The sequence below is a fragment of the Manis pentadactyla genome, chromosome 2 (genome assembly GCF_030020395.1).
Source record: "Manis pentadactyla isolate mManPen7 chromosome 2, mManPen7.hap1, whole genome shotgun sequence".
Taxonomy (NCBI): Eukaryota; Metazoa; Chordata; class Mammalia; order Pholidota; family Manidae; genus Manis; species Manis pentadactyla.
In genome coordinates this window covers 85,616,437-85,636,435 of record NC_080020.1, presented here as the reverse complement: position 1 = coordinate 85,636,435, position 19,999 = coordinate 85,616,437, and the positions used below count along the sequence as shown (strand labels likewise).

The 19,999-nt window shown below is 36.3% G+C and overlaps 1 protein-coding gene across 7 annotated transcripts in view; it reads right to left on the bottom strand.

Annotated features, from left to right (window-relative positions):
• ANKRA2 (ankyrin repeat family A member 2) overlaps positions 1-19,936 on the bottom strand; it is a 37,136-nt gene extending 17,200 nt beyond the window's left edge. For 3 of the 7 annotated variants that reach the window (XR_005024878.2, XR_005024880.2, XR_005024879.2), the window contains exons 1-9: positions 19,592-19,936; positions 17,041-17,433; positions 16,269-16,427; positions 14,698-14,763; positions 12,449-12,546; positions 11,838-11,963; positions 11,487-11,553; positions 10,895-10,975; positions 3,016-3,192 (exon numbers count right to left, since the gene is read on the bottom strand). Coding sequence is in view for 4 of the 7 variants with exons in the window: in XM_036886092.2 (XP_036741987.1) it covers positions 4,316-4,371; positions 10,895-10,975; positions 11,487-11,553; positions 11,838-11,963; positions 12,449-12,546; positions 14,698-14,763; positions 16,269-16,427; positions 17,041-17,329 (942 nt within the window). In the remaining 3 variants the exon portion in view is untranslated. Of the gene's footprint in view, positions 1-3,015; positions 3,193-3,855; positions 4,372-10,894; positions 10,976-11,486; positions 11,554-11,837; positions 11,964-12,448; positions 12,547-14,697; positions 14,764-16,268; positions 16,428-17,040; positions 17,434-19,443 lie in introns of those variants that run through there. The other 4 variants (XM_036886092.2, XM_036886096.2, XM_036886093.2 and 1 more) reach the window with 4 other exon arrangements.
• Positions 19,937-19,999: the final 63 nt, after the last annotated feature.

Sequence of the window (19,999 nt, the reverse complement as noted above, 5' to 3'; positions counted from 1 at the left end):
CTAACTATAGATCATATATGTATATGTAGCCAATTTGTTTTAACAAAATAATTTTAACAATCTGTACGTATAAAGGTAAAAAGCCATGGTAATGAAATCAGGGTGTTCTCTAAAAATCAATAGACTGGCATTTTAGAGAAAATTCAAAGCTATAAACTTAAAAAATATAGCTTAATGACTAACACCATCCACTACATTTTCCTTAAAAGCATTTATATTTATTCACACTATTGGCAGTATTTTTTTAAAGTTCAGTAATATTAAAATTATTAACCTTTTTCATTCAGGTCTCCAGTTCGTAGCTTCTCTCACTGTGGATGAATTACGTAGTCTAGGCAGGAGGGTGATGTTAGAAACGTTGTCAACAACACTAGGACGCCTATATTAGTTTACCTCTCAGTGGATAAAAGGAGGGTTACCTTAACCCCAGGCTGGCTTTCACTTAAGTACTAAAAAAGGTCACAGCCACATAACATTTCATTGTCATGTGATACAAGGATTAGCTAGAGAAATGTAATTTGATTCACTATTTACTATTTACTAAAAGGTCCCAGACTTAGTGAAGTTACATGTTAACTTGGATATTTCTATCTGGTAGAGAAGCAGATTGTTTTTCTTGTAGAAAAGATCCCCAAACTGACAATTTATCTCTCTGTTGGACATTAGCCAGATTTGTACATAATTCACCCTTAATGTTGCTAAAAATATCTAGCTTCTCAAGTGCTCTTGGAGACAGTTTTCAAATTTTACTGGTTTCCTCATTAATAAATTAAATAAAATCCTTGTCTCATGTTTACATTTATTTCTGTAAGGGAGCCATATGACTGATAATTATATTTTATCAGTTTTGAAGGTCTTCCACTGAGATGTTTTAGGGGTTGATCTGATGTAGACTAATGATTCACCTTTGTATCTCTACTTAGCTTCTGAAGTGAATCCTGGGCAATAGAACTTTAACATTGCTGACTTACTAGTTCTTTTTCCCCTTTCTACTGATATGACTACCCCTATCTACTGATTTACCCCTTTCTTCTGCTTTTATTTTTGTACTCCTTCAGTTAGCCCCACTGTGGCAGGAATGACTGGGGGTTTGCTTTGTGGCTGGACTGCTTGGCGACCTCTGTTGGAGGCGTGATGAAAACATGGCCCCTCTTAGGTGAGAGATGATGTAGAATCAAACTTACTAGTCTTTTTTGTGTTCTGTTTTGTTTTTTGATCTTGTCTTTTTGCAACCTCAAATCAATTAAGAATAACATGCTTAACAGAAAAGAAAATAACTCCTGAAGTTTTTGTGTTTTTGGTTCACTTCTGACTGTGGCTAAAGTTGTAAATCCAAAGCTACAAACTCTTCATGTGTTTGTGTATCTGCATGTCTGTAATTGAAAAACACCTTTACCTCTCATTATGTAAGTAGAAGTATTTCCTAACACTGGAGGGTATTATAAAACTAGATTATAGTGTCTGTTAAGTTGAAGGAGCATTGCTCTGATAGGTTCATAGGGATAAAAATCACTTATATGAATCAAATATTCCCTCAAACCTCAGAAAATAAAGAAATGGAACCTCCAGTATTTCAAGTGTGCTAGACCTTTAAGAAAAAGACTGTTTTTATAGGAATTGTTAGCTCAGAAACACTTTAAGAATCCAAGTTCACATAATGAAGGTAAATTAGGTTGGTTTAATAATTTTGGTTCTTGAAAAATAATACCCATATGAATCCAAATAATATCCAAACTCTTTATCCTGAGTTTATCATTCTGGAGAATGATAAGCATACATTTAATTTTTTGAAATAAAATTTGGGTTGGTTATCTCAGGAAAAGACTAGTTAATCTGAATTTCCTAAACTTTTTATACTGATTTACTGATCACTTAAGATAAAATACTGCTAATGTTCCAGATTATAAAAGTACACATTTATACCCAATTAAATTGCAGTGATTTTGACAAACCTCTAATATCACCAGTAATTGTTTTATAGTTTGTCAGCTTAATGATTTCCAAAATTCCAAAATCCTTAAGCAACTTAAAACTTAGATTAATAGTTACTAATGAATACTATTAGATATCTAAGTAATTTCCAAGTAAGATGGAATTTTGAAACATTTATTATTAAGCATAATTTTAGCATATGTACTTTTGCTTATTTTTATATGCTATATGCTATATATTGGCTGCGTCTTTGGGACACATTAATGAATGTTTTTGGCTCTATATCCTCCAGATAGATTCTAAATTTAGAAAAGAAGTATTTCTAGTATGTCTTGTATACATGCATTTACTTTTGAGATTTCCCAGAGGGCCCTTGAAAAATCACCAAGATTTTTTACTTCACTTTATAAAAAGAGGGATGATAGAAATAATCAGGTTTTTTGGTGTTCTCCATATTTCTTACTTGGCTCAGTATTACTGTAAGAGCATCATGGGAACTGTCAAATAAGAAATGTCCATCCTTCCCTACATTGTTTGTATGGGTGAAATGTTATTAGTATGAATATTTCAGATATTGTAAGTTTTATGGAAAGGCCCTGGAGATTTGTTAATGCCGTTTTAGTATGTCCTTACCCTGAGGGAAAATACTGACCCATTTTTTAATGAAATAATTATGTGGAGTACCACAACAGAGAATGTTACTCTTCTTAATCCTGCTATTGTTATTATAAGAAACTACTCACAATTACTGAGTCTCATAATCCTTTTATCAGATGCTTTTCTGAAGGTTCTACTCAATGCTCAGAGCCTCTAAGAAAGCCTCAGAGGGTACCAAGAGTACCAGGTGTAGTCCCCACTCACCTTTAAGTTCCAAGACCGTCAGTGGATTCCTAAAGCTGCAGATAGTACTGACCTCTACAGATAATGTTTTCCCTACACATAATGCACCTATGATAAAGTTTAGTTTATAAGTTAGGCACAGTAAGAGATTCACAGTAAAGAACAACTGTAACAATATACTGTAATAAAAGTTATGTGAAAGGGGTCTCCTTTTCTTTAAATACCTTGTTGTATTGTACTCACCCTGCTTTCTGTGGTGATGTGAGATAATATGCCTATGAGATGAGATGAAGTGAGGTGAATAAAGTAGGCACTGTGACCTCTAGTGCTAGGCTACTGTTGACCTTCTGACATTACAGGAGGGTCATCTACTTCCAGACTGTGGATCACAGAGGGTCCTTGAAACATGGAAAGTGTAAACTATGGGAAAAGAGGGAGTATTGAACTCTTACTACAGTTATCAGAAAGAATAGACTGAGTACAAGCTTTAACTGACTATTTAAATTACCTTTTAGACTGTACCAGTAGACTGAGTCATAATTTCTGTTGTATTTTGTTTCTGTCTTTTTGGGGGTCAGAGTTTCTGGATTCTAGGATTCTAAAGGTTCTTGTCAATCCAAACATATTTCATACAAGTCCATTGATTAACTCAAGATCTTGGGAAATGAGAATGAATTGATGAGGGAAATTTTAGTTGTGATTGTTTGTGTGAAATATTGTATTTTTTTAATGGACATGTGTAGAACCTCTTTCTCCTTCCTCCTTAGATATTGCTAACCTTCAATTTAGTAGCTATGCATCAGTAAATGGAAATATAACATTTTAAAATGTCTGATCCTTTCTGACATCCTCAGAATTCAGAAACAAACATTTTTTAAGTGAATCTCCTTACTTTTCATAACAAAATAGTTATTGGCATATATTTAATAAAAATCTGTCCCTCTTTCTATGAAAATATAATTAGAAAAATAGATTGTTCAACAAAAGTTACACCCAGAGAGTTATATTTGAGAATGATGCACTTAATCAAGTAGAGAGTTCATGTTAAGGAATAAAGGGTTGCCTAAAAATCAGTATGCAAACTAACAGAAAAAGTACTTAATTTATTTATTAACATCATTTTGTAAACAATCACACTGTGCATTTTTTAAATTCAACAATAACAAAATTTTTTTCCTATGGATTTATAGCAAACTCTATATAAAATCAATGAGTTAATACAAGAGTGAAGATGAGCAGGGTAGAATAATTTTGAAAATGTTAAATTACAGCACTTGATATAAAGACAGATAACTATCTGTACCATAAAAATTTACATGCCTCAAAACATTAATTTATAATTTTAAATATGCAGCAAAACACATTTTAAAAAGAGCATCATTTTTATTATAAACCAGTGAATTACTTAGAGGAATATTTATTAAAACTTACTAAAAATCAGTAAATATTGCAACTGAGGTAAAAATTTATAAGTAAACAAATCTATCATTTGTAATGGCCAAAAAGTAAATGGAGGGCATGCAACAGTTTCTGATGACTATCTCTACTCCTTGATATTTTGAAGCAGCTTCAGTAAATGTGACTCAATGACCTGTTGAACTAAAGCAGACAGGTGATCAAGACCACACACAGCATGTTGATTACAGAATTTAAAAATGAACTATTAAATTCAACTTAACACCCCCAACCTTTTCTTAAAATAAAGTTAATTCTAAGTAGGATACATTCAGAGTCTGCGGGTGATGAGATTACAACACAATACTGAAATATACTTAAAACACAGTCAGTGACTCAGTTTGTCCAATTGCTAGACTTGGATAATTTCCCAAGTTACTGGACTCTGTCACTGGATTCTAAATTTTGAAACTGAAGGAGAGTCCAGAGTACAAGGTTATTCTAAGGAAGAGAAAAAGGGCCAACTATAAAGCATTTTATAAAAAATATGCTATGAAAATGTCAAACACATATTATAAATAGGTGTGCACATATCCTTCTGCAACTAATTATTTGGGCTGGTGAAAAGTAATAGGAACAAATCATTTCTAGACTGCAGGAATCTATTGATTTTGCCCACAGTTAAAAGTATATGTTAGGAGTTAGGATAACACGCAATGGTCCTATGACTACAAGTGATAAAAACAGTTTGTGCCACTGGTTTGTGCTACTCATAGGGCTTTATTAAAATGAAACTTGAGATTGCAGGCTTGGTATCAAACAGGTGTGTGACCATCTACAGGAAGCAGCGGCCCACCTCGCCCCCCGCACTGCCGCCACCGAGGTCCCTGAAGGCCTGTGCCCGGCAGTGAGAGCACAGCCACCGGGGCGTCCCTGCAGCAAGTGGCCACCGCTGGATCCCCGTGCCCGGCATGCCCACCCCTCACCACTGCCAGGCACCACTCCGGGGTGCCCTCAGCCCTGCCTGCGCCCACTGCCTGGATGGTGCACCTGATGGGATTAAAGATGGTGGCGTGAGAGGAGAGACAGAGGCTTCCTCCTAAAACTGGATACAATTAGAAAATTTAATTGGTGCAACTAATCCTGAGAGAGCAACAGGAAAGAGGACAGCATCAGACTGCACACACCTGGAGAAAAGAGCAGACCTCAGCGAACGGGGCACAAGTACCGCTCACCTGCAACCCCAAATATTGCTTCAGGGGCTCAGCAGCTCCAGAATAGAGCTGCTGGACACTAGAGGGTGCTATATACAAACATGAAATGCCAAAGGAACCTTGTCCAGAGTAAAATTGTTAATACAACTCCTGAGAAAGATTTAAATGATATGGACCTCGTGACTCTTCCTGAAAGGGAGTTCAAAATAAAAATCATCAACATCCTAATGGAGGTATGGAAAGACATCCAAGAACTCAGGAATGAATTCAGGTCAGAGATCCAGTCGTTAAAGAACACGATGGAGGGTATTAAAAGCAGGTTGGATACGGTGGAGGAAACAATAAATGAAATAGAAACTAGAGAGGAGGAATACAAAGAAGCTGAGGCATAGAGAGAAAAAAGGATCTCTAAAAATGAAAAAATATTGAGAGAACTGCGTGACCAATCCAAGTGGAACCATATTCGCATCATAGGGGTACAAGAAGAAGAAGAGAGAGAGAAAGGGATAGAAAGTGTCTTTGAGGAGGTAGTTGCTGAAAACTTCCCCAATCTGAGGAAGGACACAGTCTGTCAGGCCATGGAGATCCACAGATCCCCCAACACAAGGGACGCAAGGAAGACAACAGCAAGACATATAATAATTAAAATGGGAAACATCAAGGATAAGGACAGACTGTTAAAAGCAGCCAGAGGCAGAAATAAAATCACATACAAAGGAAAGCCCATCAGACTAACATCAGACTTCTCAGCAGAAACCTTACAGGCCAGAAGGGAGTGGTATGATGTATTAAATGCCATGAAGCAGAAGGGCCTGGAACCAAGATTACTTTATCCAGCAAGATTATCATTTAAATTTGAAGGAGGGATTAAACAATTTCCAGATAAGCAAAAGCTGAGAGAGTTTACCTCCCACAAACCATCTCTGCAGACTATTTTGGAGGGACTGCTATAGATGGAAGTGTTCCTAGGGTTGGATAGCTGTCACCAGAAGTAGTAAAATCATGGTAGGGAGGGTGGAGCAGCTGATTGCGAGGCAAATGCAAAATTAAATCAACTATCCCCAAAGTCAATCAAGGGATAGACAAAAAGTACAGAATTTGATACCTAATATATAAAGAATGAAGGAGGAAGAAAAAGGAGGAGAAATAGAAAAGAACCTTTAGATTGTGTTTGTAACAGCATACTAAGTGAGTTAAGTTAGACTCTTAGATAGTAAGGAAAGTAATCTGGAACCTTTGGTAACCACGAATCTAAAGCCTGAAATGGCAATAAGTACATACCTATCGATAATCACCCTAAATGTAAATGGACTGAATGCACCAATCAAAAGACAAAGAGCCACTGAATGGATAAAAAAACAAGACCCATCTATATGCTGCTTATAAGAGACTCACCTCAAACCCAAAGACATGCACAGACTAAAAGTCAAGGGATGGAAAAAGATATTTCATGCGAACAACAGGGAGAAAAAAGCAGGTGTTGCAGTACTAGTATCAGACAAAATAGACTTCAAAACAAAGAAAGTAACAAGAGATAAAGAAGGACATTACATAATGATAAAGGGCTCAGTCCAACAAGAGGACATAACCATTATAAATATATATGCACCCAACACAGGAGCACCAACATACGTGAAACAAATACTAACAGAATTAAAGGAGGAAATAGACTGCAACGCATTCATTTTAGGAGACTTCAACACACCATTTACTCCAAAGGACAGATCCACAAGACAGAAAATAATTAAGGACACAGAGGCACTGAACAACACACTAGAACAGATGGACCTAGTAGACATTTATAGAACTCTACATCCAAAAGCAACAGGATATACATTCTTCTCAAGTGCACATGGAACATTCTCCAGAATAGACCACATACTAGCTCACAAAAAGAGCCTCAGTAAATTCCAAAAGATTGAAATTCTACCAACCAACTTTTCAGACCACAAAGGTATAAAACTAGAAATAAATTATACCAAGAAAGCAAAAAGGCTCACAAACACATGGAGGCTTAACAACATGCTTCTAAATAGTCAATGGGTCAACGACCAAATTAAAATGGAGATCCAGCAATATATGGAAATAAATGACAACAACAACACAAAGCCCCAACTTCTGTGGGACGCAGCGAAAGCAGTCTTAAAAGGAAAGTATATAGCGATCCAGGCATATTTAAAGAAGGAAGAACAATCCCAAATGAATAGTCTAATGTCACAATTATCAAAATTGGAAAAAGAAGAACAAATGAGGCCTAAAATCAGCAGAAGGAGGGACATAATAAAGATCAGAGAAGAAATAAATAAAATTGAGAAGAATAAAACAATAGCAAAAATCAATGAAACCAAGAGCTGGTTCTTTGAGAAAATAAAATAGATAAGCCTCTATCCAGACTTATTAAGAGAAAAAGAGAATCAACACACATCAACAGAATCAGAAATGAGAAAGGAAACATCACGACAGACCCAACAGAAATACCAAGATTTATTAGAGAATACTATGAAAACCTATATGCTAACAAGCTGGAAAATCTAGAAGAAATGGACAACTTCCTAGAAAAATACAACCTTCCAAAACTGACCAAGGAAGAAACACAAAATCTAAACAAACCAATTACCAGCAAAGAAATTGAAGCAGTAATCAAAAAACTACCCAAGAACAAAACCCTCAGGTCAGATGGATTTACCTCGGAATTTTATCAGACATACAGAGAAGACATAATACCGATTCTCCTTAAAGTTTTCCAAAAAATAGAAGAGGAGGGAATACTCCCAAACTCATTCTATGAAGCCAACATCACCCTAATACCAAAACCAGGCAAAGACCCCACCAAAAAAGAAAACTACAGACCAATATCCCTGATGAACGTTGATGCAAAAATACTCAATAAAATATTAGCAAACCGAATTAAAAAATATATCAAAAGGATCATACACCACAACCAAGCAGGATTCATCCCAGGGATGCAAGGATGGTACAACATTCGAAAATCCATCAACATCATCCACCACATAAACAAAAAGAAAGACAAAAACCACATGATCATCTCCATAGATGCTGAAAAAGCATTTGACAAAATTCAACATCCATTCATGATAAAAACTCTCAGGAAAATGGGTATAGAGGGCAAGTACCTCAACATAATAAAGGCCATATACGATAAACCCACAGCCAACAACATACTGAACAGCGAGAAGCTGAAAGCTTTTCCTCTGAGATCAGGAACAAGACAGGGATGCCCACTCTCCCCACTGTTATTTAACATAGTACTGGAGATCCTAGCCACAGCAATTAGACAAAACAAAGAAATACAAGGAATCCAGATTGGTAAAGAAGAAGTTAAACTGTCACAATTTGCAGATGACATGATATTGTACATAAAAACCCTAAAGACTCCACTCCAAAACTACTAGAACTGATATCGGAATACAGCAAAGTTGCAGGATACAAAATTAACACACAGAAATCTGTGGCTTTCCTATACACTAAGAATGAGCCAATAGAAAGAGAAATCAGGAAAACAATTCCATTCACAATTGCATCAAAAAGAATAAAATACCTAGGAATAAACCTAACCAAAGAAGTAAAGAGCTATACCCTGAAAACTATAAGACACTCTTAAGAGAAATTAAAGAGCACACTAACAAATGGAAACTCATCCCATGCTCCTGGCTAGGAAGAATTAATATTGTCAAAGTGGCCATCCTGCCCAAAGCAATATACAGATTTGACGCAATCCCTATCAAATTACCAACAACATTCTTCAATGAACTGGAACGAATAGTTCAAAAATTCATATGGAAACACCAAAGACCCCGAATAGCCAAAGCAATCCTGAGGAAGAAGAATGAAGTGACGGGGATCTCACTCCCCAACTTCAAGCTCTACTACAAAGCCTAGTAATCAAGACAATTTGGTACTGGCACAAGAAAAGAGCCACAGACCAGTGGAACAGATTAGAGACTCCAGACATTAACCCAAACATATATGGTCAATTAATATTCAATAAAGGAGCTATGGACATACAATGGGGAAATGACAGTCTCTTCAACAGATGGTGCTGGCAAAACTGGACAGCTACATGTAAGAGAATGAAACTGGATCACTGTCTAACCCCATACACAAAAATAAATTCAAAATGGATCAAAGACCTGAATGTAAGTCATGAAACCATAAAACTCTTAGAAAAAAACATAGGCAAAAATCTCTTGGACATAAACATGAGTGACTTCTTCATGAATATATCTCCCCGGGCAAGGAAAACAAAAGCAAAAATGAACAAGTGGGACTATATCAAGCTGAAAAGCTTCTGTACAGCAAAGGACACCATCAATAGAACAAAAAGGTACCCTACAGTATGGGAGAACATATTCGTAAATGACAGATCCGATAAAGGCTTGACATCCAAAATATATAAAGAGCTCATGCGCCTCAACAAACAAAAAGCAAATAATCCAATTAAAAAATGGGCAGAGGAGCTGAACAGACAGTTCTCCAAAGAAGAAATTCAGATGGCCAACAGACACATGAAAAGATGCTCCACATTGCTAGTTATCAGAGAAATGCAAATTAAAACCACAATGAGATATCACCTCACACCAGTAAGGATGGCTACCATCCAAAAGACAAACAACAACAAATGTTAGCGAGGTTGTGGAGAAAGGGGAACCCTCCTACACTGCTGGTGGGAATGTAAATTAGTTCAACCATTGTGGAAAGCAATATGGAGGTTCCTCAAAATGCTCAAAATAGACTTACCATTTGACCCAGGAATTCCACTTCTAGGAATATATCCTAAGGATGCAGCACTCCAGTTTGAAAAAGACAGATGCACCCCTATGTTTATCGCAGCACTATTTACAATAGCCAAGAAATGGAAGCAACCTAAGTGTCCATCAGTAGATGAATGGATAAACAAGATGTGCTACATATACACAATGGAATATTATTCAGCCATAAGAAGAAAACAAATCCTACCATTTGCAACAACATGGATGGAGCTAGAGGGTATTATGCTCAGTGAAATAAGCCAAGCGGAGAAAGACAAATACCAAATGATTTCACTCATCTGTGGAGTATAAGAACAAAAGAAAAACTGAAGGAACAAAACAGCAGCAGAATCACAGAACCCAAGAATGGACTAACACGTACCAAAGGGAAAGAGACTGGGGAGAATGGGTGGGTAGGGAGGGATGGGGGGGGGGAAGAAGAAAGGGGGTATTATGATTAGCATGTATAAATTGGGGGGTTGGGGAAAAGGGAGGGCTTTGCAACACAGAGAAGACAAGTAGTGATTCTACAACATCTTACTATGCTGATGGACAGTGACTGTAATGGGGTTTGTGGGGGGGACTTGGGGTAGGGGAGAGCCTAGTAAATATAATGTTCTTCATGTAATTGTAGATTAATGATAACAAAATAAAATTAAAAAAAATAATAATAAAAACTAAAAAATATATATAATTGACCAGAAAAAAAAAAAAAATGAAACTTGAGAATTCTAAAATACTCACCACTTCTGTAGCCCAAAGCTACAGCTAAATCCATAGAATTATATCCAGAGTCAGTTTCAATCGTTGGGTCAGCTCCATTTTCTATGCCAAAATACAAAAATCTACATAAATAAAATGAAAATATAGATATGTCTATCTATTACTGGCTCATGTGCAACTAGCAGAACAGATATGCAGCAAACGTGGAGGGTATTTTCAGGGTGGTCTGACAAAGTAGAGTATGTGAAGTGCAGAGAATTCACTTTGATGGATTGAAGGGAAGGCACTGTTCCAACAGGCATCCTCTAGAGCAACTGAAACTCATCAACAACTATAGACAGAACTTATGCATGAAGTCACAGTAGACAGAGCAAACAACTGTGGATTCACATGTGAGCCCCCAGAGGAAAGTACCAAGGACAAAAGCTCCAGCCGCAGGCCTGCCGCGTGATGGACCTGCTGCTCACAGGGGAGCGCTCTGGAGCCTGAGAGCAGGATTAACATGCTAACAATGGTTATTAAGTCTCCTGACTAACACCCAGGACCAGCTTGTGAAAAGTAAGATAAAGTCTTCACATCCTGTTTTCCAAATATTTTACTTTTCCCTGCTTACCTAACAGCATTTTCACACATCTCACATGATTTCCATGGACAGCATAAAGCAAAGGTGTCCCTCCATTCTGCAAAAGGAAAAGGTGATTTGGTTTTTCAAGGTGAGCAAGATTCGAATAATTTAATACTGCTATAAGTTTTACTAAGAATTTGGCATGTAAAAGTAGTTTAAGGTGATTTTAATATTTTGTGAAGAATACTTAAATCAGAACTAATTGAGTTTATGACATTAACTTTTTCTTTCAGGTGTTTAATTCATTATTTTCCATGTGGTTAATAAAATTTGTCTCCTCAAATCAAATAAATCCTAGAGTTTATTAAAGTAGTTTAAAACTCAGTATTATGGACTCACCCAATCATATTCATTTACATCAACTCCACAATCAAGCAGCATTTTGACAATATCTGTGTAACCTTTACTACAGGCCAATGACAGTGCACTTTCTCGACCTTTTCCTAAAAGCTGGGGATCAGCACCCTAGAGTGGCAGGTGGAGAGAAAAACTTTTCAATTCGTGTAAACAAGAATATTGCCATTTCTGTTAATAGTAATTACAGTTCAATGTTTAGGCTAGGTAGCATTCTAGGGTTAATGAAGAAATAAAGCAAACTTCTATAACTGGATGCTTATCAAGGTTGTGTAGGTGCCTTCCTTCCTCCCTCTATCTCAATCCTAACTGTCCTTTCACTATAGAGTCAAATAACATCTCCTCCACCAAGCTTCTCCTACAGGACTGACAATCCTTTGTTTGCCATGCACTTAAGAGGGGGCTGGGTATTGTCTCTTTCACTGTTTCCTGTATGCCCAACCAGATCCAACTCCACATGAAAAGCATTAAAACTTTTTTTGGATACTCTATCATTACATCTAGTTGGCTGGAGATACAAAATCTTTAATAAACTGAACTTAAGTTTACTTAACTGAACTTAAGTAACTATATATTTTCCAATGTATTTTACTTACTTTCTGAAGTAGAAACTCTACCACAGCTATTTGCCCATGTGCTGCAGCCCACATTAGAGGCGTAAATCCTTCTTCATCTGTGTGATTGATAACATTTTCTATTTAAAAGAAAAGCAATTTTTGTGATCTAATTTAACAACCACATTATTATTATCAGTATGAAAACACTGGTATCCTCAAAAGTTGACTATATTACTCAATGAGGTTCACTTTGTGCTGACTTTTGTTCACTTAAGTCCTATTTTTATGTATTGTTACAATTTGCAGTCTCTGCCTCAATGTACACAGCTGAGTTCAAATAGCATAGTATTTAAAGTATAAACTATCAGACATAACATAGTGCTAGGGACAATGTAGCCTACAGAACACTGGACTTGGAGTCAGACCAGAGTCTGAATCCTGGCTCTCTGTGTTGGAGAAATTGTATGATTTCTGGGCATGACAATTTCTCCAACACACAGAATAATACTTTATCTCCATGTGTTATCAGAAGATCACAATAAAAATGAGGTTATATGATAGCCCTTAGCATTACATAAATACATGTTACAATAAAAAGTCCAATGTCTTATTAAAGGCATCTTCTACTCTATAGCTGACATGCTGCCTTTGAATTTCTTTCATTCTTGGTGGTTTGCTGACATATATAAAGTGAATGGTGACTGAATAATCTAGTAACACACAGTTCTATTTTGAACACAATTTTGTTCTCTAGATTCAGTCTACTAGTTAAAAAGTCCATAGTTTTTTTCCCTAAATTTCTCTAGTAGATTGAGAATGAAACCTTTGAATATTTATAAACAAATACAATGATGAAGTAAGTCTTTCTTATAAAATAATGACATGATTAAGAAAATAAAACTCTTATCAATGCAACCTGTGTTTAATAAAAAATTTGGGGTAACTGGGTAACTTTTTGAGAAAATGAAAATAACAGTAAAGCTTGATCTTTACCCCATTATATCAAAACATATTCCATATGTGGCACAGATTAAAATGTAAAAAAGGAAACCACAGAAGTTCTAGAATGAGCCATGAGTGAATTTATTTATAAACTTGGAATAGGAAATCCTTTTTAAGCAGGAAATAAAACTCAGAAGGAAAACAAATTAATTTACTATTTAAAAATATCAAGCCTGTTTGAAAACATAAAATCAAAGGAAACATGACAAATTGGGGGGAAAAAAAATGCAATATAAACAAAAAGCAAATTTCTTTAAAATTAAAGATTTTCATTAAAATTAGAGTTCATAAAAATCAATATGTATCCTGCCGGTGGCGCTTCAGCAACCACGTTTCCAGCCCGAGCTCTGCTCCCCGACAGGGGCCGCGCCCCCCTGCACCCCGCGCCCTGCCTGCACCCCGCGTCCTGCCTGCGCCCTGGCTGCGCCCTGCGTCCCGCATGTGCCCCGCGCTCTGCTTGCGCCCCGTGGACAGAAAAAAAAAAAATCAATATGTATAAAATTAGAGTTCATAAAAATCAATATGTATTAAAAAAATGTAAATAAAACCAGTATGAGATACCATTTTTAACCCATGAGATTAGCACAGATTAAAGTTTGATAATATCCCATGTCAGTCCCCATTGGGAAATACAGGGGAAATATATAGGTAAATATGAGGGAAATAGAAACTCTAACTCTAGTGTGAAGAAAAGGATAAACATCTGGATATATAAATAAAAATAAAAATTCATATACTTCTTGACCCAGAAAATACACGTACAAGGATTATGGGTACACTTGAAAAGAATGTCAACAATATTATAATTTATAGTAAACTGGAATCAACCACCACCAGGGGGATTAAAAAATAAGCATAGTATAAGTATATACAATACAATGCAAAATCACAGAACTACTAAAAAGAATGAGATAGACCTTTATATGCTTAAACGGAAAGATCCCCAAAATATTAAGTGAAAAAGTGAAGTGCAGTGCAGTGTAATATTTTCCCGCTTGTGTAAATACAAAGAGCACAAAAATATTCCCACATAACCCCAAATAAAAACTGAAATGTTTTCTAGATAAATTTTCTGAAAATACAAAAAACTTACAATGTTTTCTTTTTGCAAAAAAGCTACGGTGGTAGGGGAAGCTATAACTTTTTTACTTATTTTTTCAACTATCTATTGGGTTATCTGCCTGGTGAGATTATGCAACTTTTTGTCTTCATACTTTTCTGTATTAAAACAAACAAATCTAATAAATCCTGTTAAATTTGAGTATTTTTTTAAAAGTAAAAAATACCTTGTTCAATACGACTAGCCAGGTAGAGCATCTCACCCTGTGCAGCCAACTGGTGAACAGATAAAGCTGAAAAATACCATAAAGGGCTTTATGTATATCTGTAGGGTACACTTTCCTCATCTCATTGCTCACGTTTGTGCAACAGTTTTCTTTACCAAAATTATTTTGTTTAAAAAAACCTAACTTAAAAGTTAACATTACAAGTAGCCATTCTGTACCTGAGAAATGACCCCTTTCTACTTAAAGTAACTCTGACATCTGCAAAGTGTTATCAAAGATCATGCAAATTGTTATATGATGAATTATTAACAATGCAAATTGTTACTGATTTTATCAATCAAAGAAATGGCCTAGATACTTAATTTCTTAAATGCTATCTCTGTATCTACACTTATGAGCAAGTTAGGTCTAAAAGACACAAAGACACACCTTTTGTCTTTAAACTGAATCCACTGAATCCCGAATACCATTTCAAGACTCCACGGGTTTTTCTTAACTTTAGGAGGAGTGAGGTAGTAATCAGAAAACTGGCCTCTGCAGTAAATTCTTGAATGCAGACCTAATTAATGTTAATTAGCTGTTTAGATAACTGATTAAACACTTTTTTTTGTCATGAGGGATGTGAAACATATGATCTCTAGGTGTTTCTTTTCAGCTAAAAAATCCTATGGCTGGAATATTTAAGACAATGTCTTCTTTTAAAAAGCAAAGCCAAAAAGACATTGTTCTATGAGGGCTTATCTTAAAAATTAGCATCACTTGATCCCTGACTTCAGCAATATGACTGAGTGGTCTTAATGTAGAAAGGAAAGCAAATGGGAGGCACATGCATGCACATTCATATAAGTGAAACTGAAACGGCCAATAGATGGAATAAGAGTCACAGACTCTTCCTGGCTTAACTGCCACAGCAAGTGACATAAAATCAGGAGGGATATAGTGTTTCCAAAGTAAAGATACATATTTCAGCATGTGTTAGAATACAGATTCATTTACACCATATTATCAAATATAGTTCCCAACACTGAGTTGCTAACTGCTTTCCTCTCATTAACATACTCATACTATAAGAGTATTTACTAGTTTATAGAGAAAAACCTCATTTTATTTCTTCTACGTTTCTCCATTTTTAAAAAAAATTGTGGATTCAAAGTTATTAAAAAGGTGGTTTCACATTCACATTATATTCAAATTCAAAATTACAGTAGAATTCACTCAGCTTTTACTTTTTTTTGTTTATCAGGGACCTAGTTTGTAATATGTGGCACTCTGAGAACACAAAAACAATGTCTTACTTTGCACAAAGTTCAGAATAAATCAGTTTTTATAGTAAAACTATAATGGTTTAAAGAATATTTCAATCTGTATTTGTTCTCAACAGAGAAACAAAAAACATTAAATATTTAGTATATAGTAATATGTGAAAAACTTTTAAATTATTAGATCAGGACATCACTTGAGTTTTTCAAGAGAGAATATGCATTTCATGAAAATAAAGCCTCAAAGCCAAACTCTTTAAAACATTATATTAGTAATAAAAATATTTTAATACATCAGTGGGAAATACTTACAATTTGCTAACAGAGGTGTGGTAGAGACCTCATTCCCTCTGTGTTTGTTAGTTAAAGTAGTTGACTGCTTTATGGGTGAGAAGTGCTTTGTTGTAGAGGGAGTATAGACATGCCTTACTTGAATTCCAGGAGAAGCAGATGTATGGATGCTGCATTCAGCTAAGTAATATAAATTTCAACAAATTAAAACATTTCAATGAAGAAGCATTTCAAACTTCCATGTCAATGTTTACATTAAAAGAGAAATACATGAGGAATAATACCTTCAATTGTTTCTCAAGTGATACTATTTCTGGCCATAAAAAGTCTACTATTATAGTTAAAGTTCCAGAAAAAAATCTGTATTAATCCTGAGAAATTTTATTCTGAGGTTATTTTATTCAATAGATCATTATGAAAGTAAAACTACAGTATGATGACAGACTTCACTGCATTAAAGCACAGAAAGATAATGCCAATCAAATATTCATGGAATAGGGAATATTAAGCTAATTTTTTTCTAAAAGGCACAAATAATTTTTTTCTATAATTTTAAAAGGTATAATAAGGAACTCTATTACAGAATTTGTAAATAAACAAAGGTTAAGCAAGAAATTTAAAAAATTAACATGTACTATGGACATTATATAATAAGAAATTGTTTTCTGTGAGATTCAGGAAAATCATATTAAAAGATGACTCTCTTCCCAAACTCAAAATTTCATGATCATAAAGGAAAAAATAAACAATAAAAAACAAGACAAATGCAGTTATTTATACCATAACTTTCAACCTTTAAATAAGACAGATGCCACCTCCAGGTCAGAGTTAACTTGATCTTGAATATTTTTACTATCCTCTTCATTCAAGGACTTCACAAATCGAGAACACACATTCATATCAAATCGGTTAGGCAATATGAATTTCATTCCCATGGTAACGCCTTGAGCTGATCCTTCTTCTGCATTGGAGCTCAGCTGGTGCTCTACTTTAATGTCTGGCACGCCAGCTAGACTGTAACTGCTGGGACACTCCTCCACAATCAGCTGGGCTCCAATATCCAGATTGGCTGATGTAGCCATGACTTCAAGTGTAGTTTCAATAATTAAAACATTTCTTCATGATTTCCTCTTGGTTTTGTAAAAGAGGTATCCAGTGTATTTTTGGGATTTAGATAATAAAAAATCTGAAAGAAAAAAATTAAAAGTATTATATGGATTTAGGTAAAAGTATGTAAAATAATTTTCAATCAGCTATACAATCTGCGCTCTTATGAGCACATCTACTTAATAGAAAGCATACAATGTTCAGAGGTAGAGAAACCTGGGTATGAATGCAAGCTTCACCATTTATTAGCTGTGCGAACCTGTACAAGTTACACAACCTCCCTAAGCTTCAGTCTCACTTATAAAAATGAGGATACCACAATTAACCTCATAGGACACTGGTAAAGACCCAGTGAGATACAGTGACATTCTCACTTCCATCACTAGGTACCAGCAAAATTTAGTTACTCTATCCCCCTCCTTTCCTATTCCTGAATATTGCCAAATGGATAAAGATGAGGCTAACAATGAAAATAAACCTTCATGTAAAACCTAAACCTCTTACCTGAGGTTCACTTTTGAACATGCTATATTTTACATTGCTCTCAGTTTGAATTTAAGTAAAGATAGAACTCATGTTGTACCCAAGTCTATTAGCATCCACAACACCTGTGATTCCTGGATAGTGAAAGGCTTTACAAAACTTCAGTTATTATGAACTGAAGATGTTATTTTTCAGTTTTTTTTCAGATCAAGTGTTAACGACTTAATATAGCTTTTTATGAAAAATAAAGTATGTAGACTATAGACTTCTTCCTTTGTTTTGGCATCTCTAACATATTAGGATCAAAGTGTAATTTTTGGATCTCAATCCCTTTAAGTATTAAGAAATAAGAATTGCTGACTTTTTTCAAATATAAATTGTCACATGAACTCAATAAATGCCACTCTCAAAGCATAGATTATAACATACCTGTTATTGAATCATTTGCTATTGTTTTAAAGTAAGTTTTCAGGAATCACTGGCACTTCCTATGTACCTTAACATAATTTCAAACATTTCATTACTGTACCTAAACTTGTTTCTAAAAAAATGAACTCCAAGATTCCTGAGTGAGGAAGAAAATTAGTAACATCCAATTAATTTTTTCATGTTAGCATTTACTGCCCTTCAGACATTTGAGAAGGTGCAGGGTGTTTTAAAATTAGTATAGGAATTAAAAGAGAAAAATGCATTAAGATCACAGTGGAACAGAGGTTGGCAAACCATACATTTACATAAAACCACTAATTACAGTTTTGAGACAGTTTCCAAGATTGATCCTTATAACAATCGTTTGAGTATTCAGGGCAGGTAATCATTATATACACCACAGAGAAGAGAAAAAGGGAATGCATGAGCTATGAAGGGCCTGTTCCATTCTTCATACTCCATCACCTGGTCCATTAAAACAAGCTGCACTCCTAAACTTCTCCAAAACTTTTAGGCGAGAAAGAGTGCCTGGTTCTATCAGGTGCTCTATGAATGTTTTCTGATCTGAATTTTAACAATGTTTCATATTCTCTTCTATCCTGAAATGATTCTGCATGATGCTCAGCAAATATCTGCTGATCAGTTCTGGCTTTCCATTCTCTGCATCACTACTGACTATGTAACCCTGGACAGTCAAATCATTTAAGTTTTCTGAGATGCATTTTGTTCATCTACAAAATGAAGATGGTTGAAATAGACATCTATTATTTTCCCAGCCCTAAACATCTTCCATGCTATTACATGTCAGGGTCTTTAAGGGGAGAGGAGCAAATGTTCTTGGGAGAGGAGGAAGTGGAAATAGAATTCTTATCTTGTCACTACTATAGAGAGAAGCGGAGTTGACTGGTAAAGACAAAATTCTGAATTAGGAGGAGGGAGAATAAAGATGACCGAGAAGAGGCGGCGGTGAGAAAAAGAGGTAAGATAAAGGATAGCTAGAATCACCTCGATCTTTCAAAGTGCCCAGGGATGAAGGGAGAGAGAGCCTAACGAGACAAAGTGGGCAACTGTGCTAGTCTATGGTGGATGCTAATAACAGGAGGCCCCAGGTTCTCCCTAGGCCTGGAATTGTCCCTCAAGGAAAAGGAAGATGTTATGAAAATGAGTGACGCCTCACAGGCAACAGGTGTCCCAGCGTCCCAGGACAGAAGCCCGCTGGAGGGGAGACAGTAGGCAGAAAAGTCTGCTGCTCTGTGGCCAGCTTCCAGCTCTTCCCTAAAGGTCCCAGCGCGGCTCAGACACGGTAGGCAGAAACTCTGGCTCACCCGAGGCGGGCGGGTTCCGGGGACAGGGGCCGGGCGCCGACCGGGTGGGAGAGCAGGGCCTCGCGACTACCTTCGACAGCCGACAGCGAGTCGGGCCTTTCCATCTGCGGCCACAGATTGACCAAGGGCCTCAGGGCTCCGGCTTGTTTGGACCGCGACGTCACTTCCGATTTCTTCTTTCGCTTTATGGCCAAAAAACGTTCCGCATCCTTGCAGCAGAGAAGGCTCCCAGGTTTTTTCCCGCCGCTGCGCAGCGCGGACCTTCTGCAGCTACAGACACAAGGTCATTGCAGCTGACCACCCTGGGTCACCAGACGAAGGACCCAGTCTCGTCCTCCCGCCGCACCTCCCCCTCCCCATCGCCCCTCCCCTGTCCCGCCCCTGCAACTCCCCGGCTGGGTGAGTGTC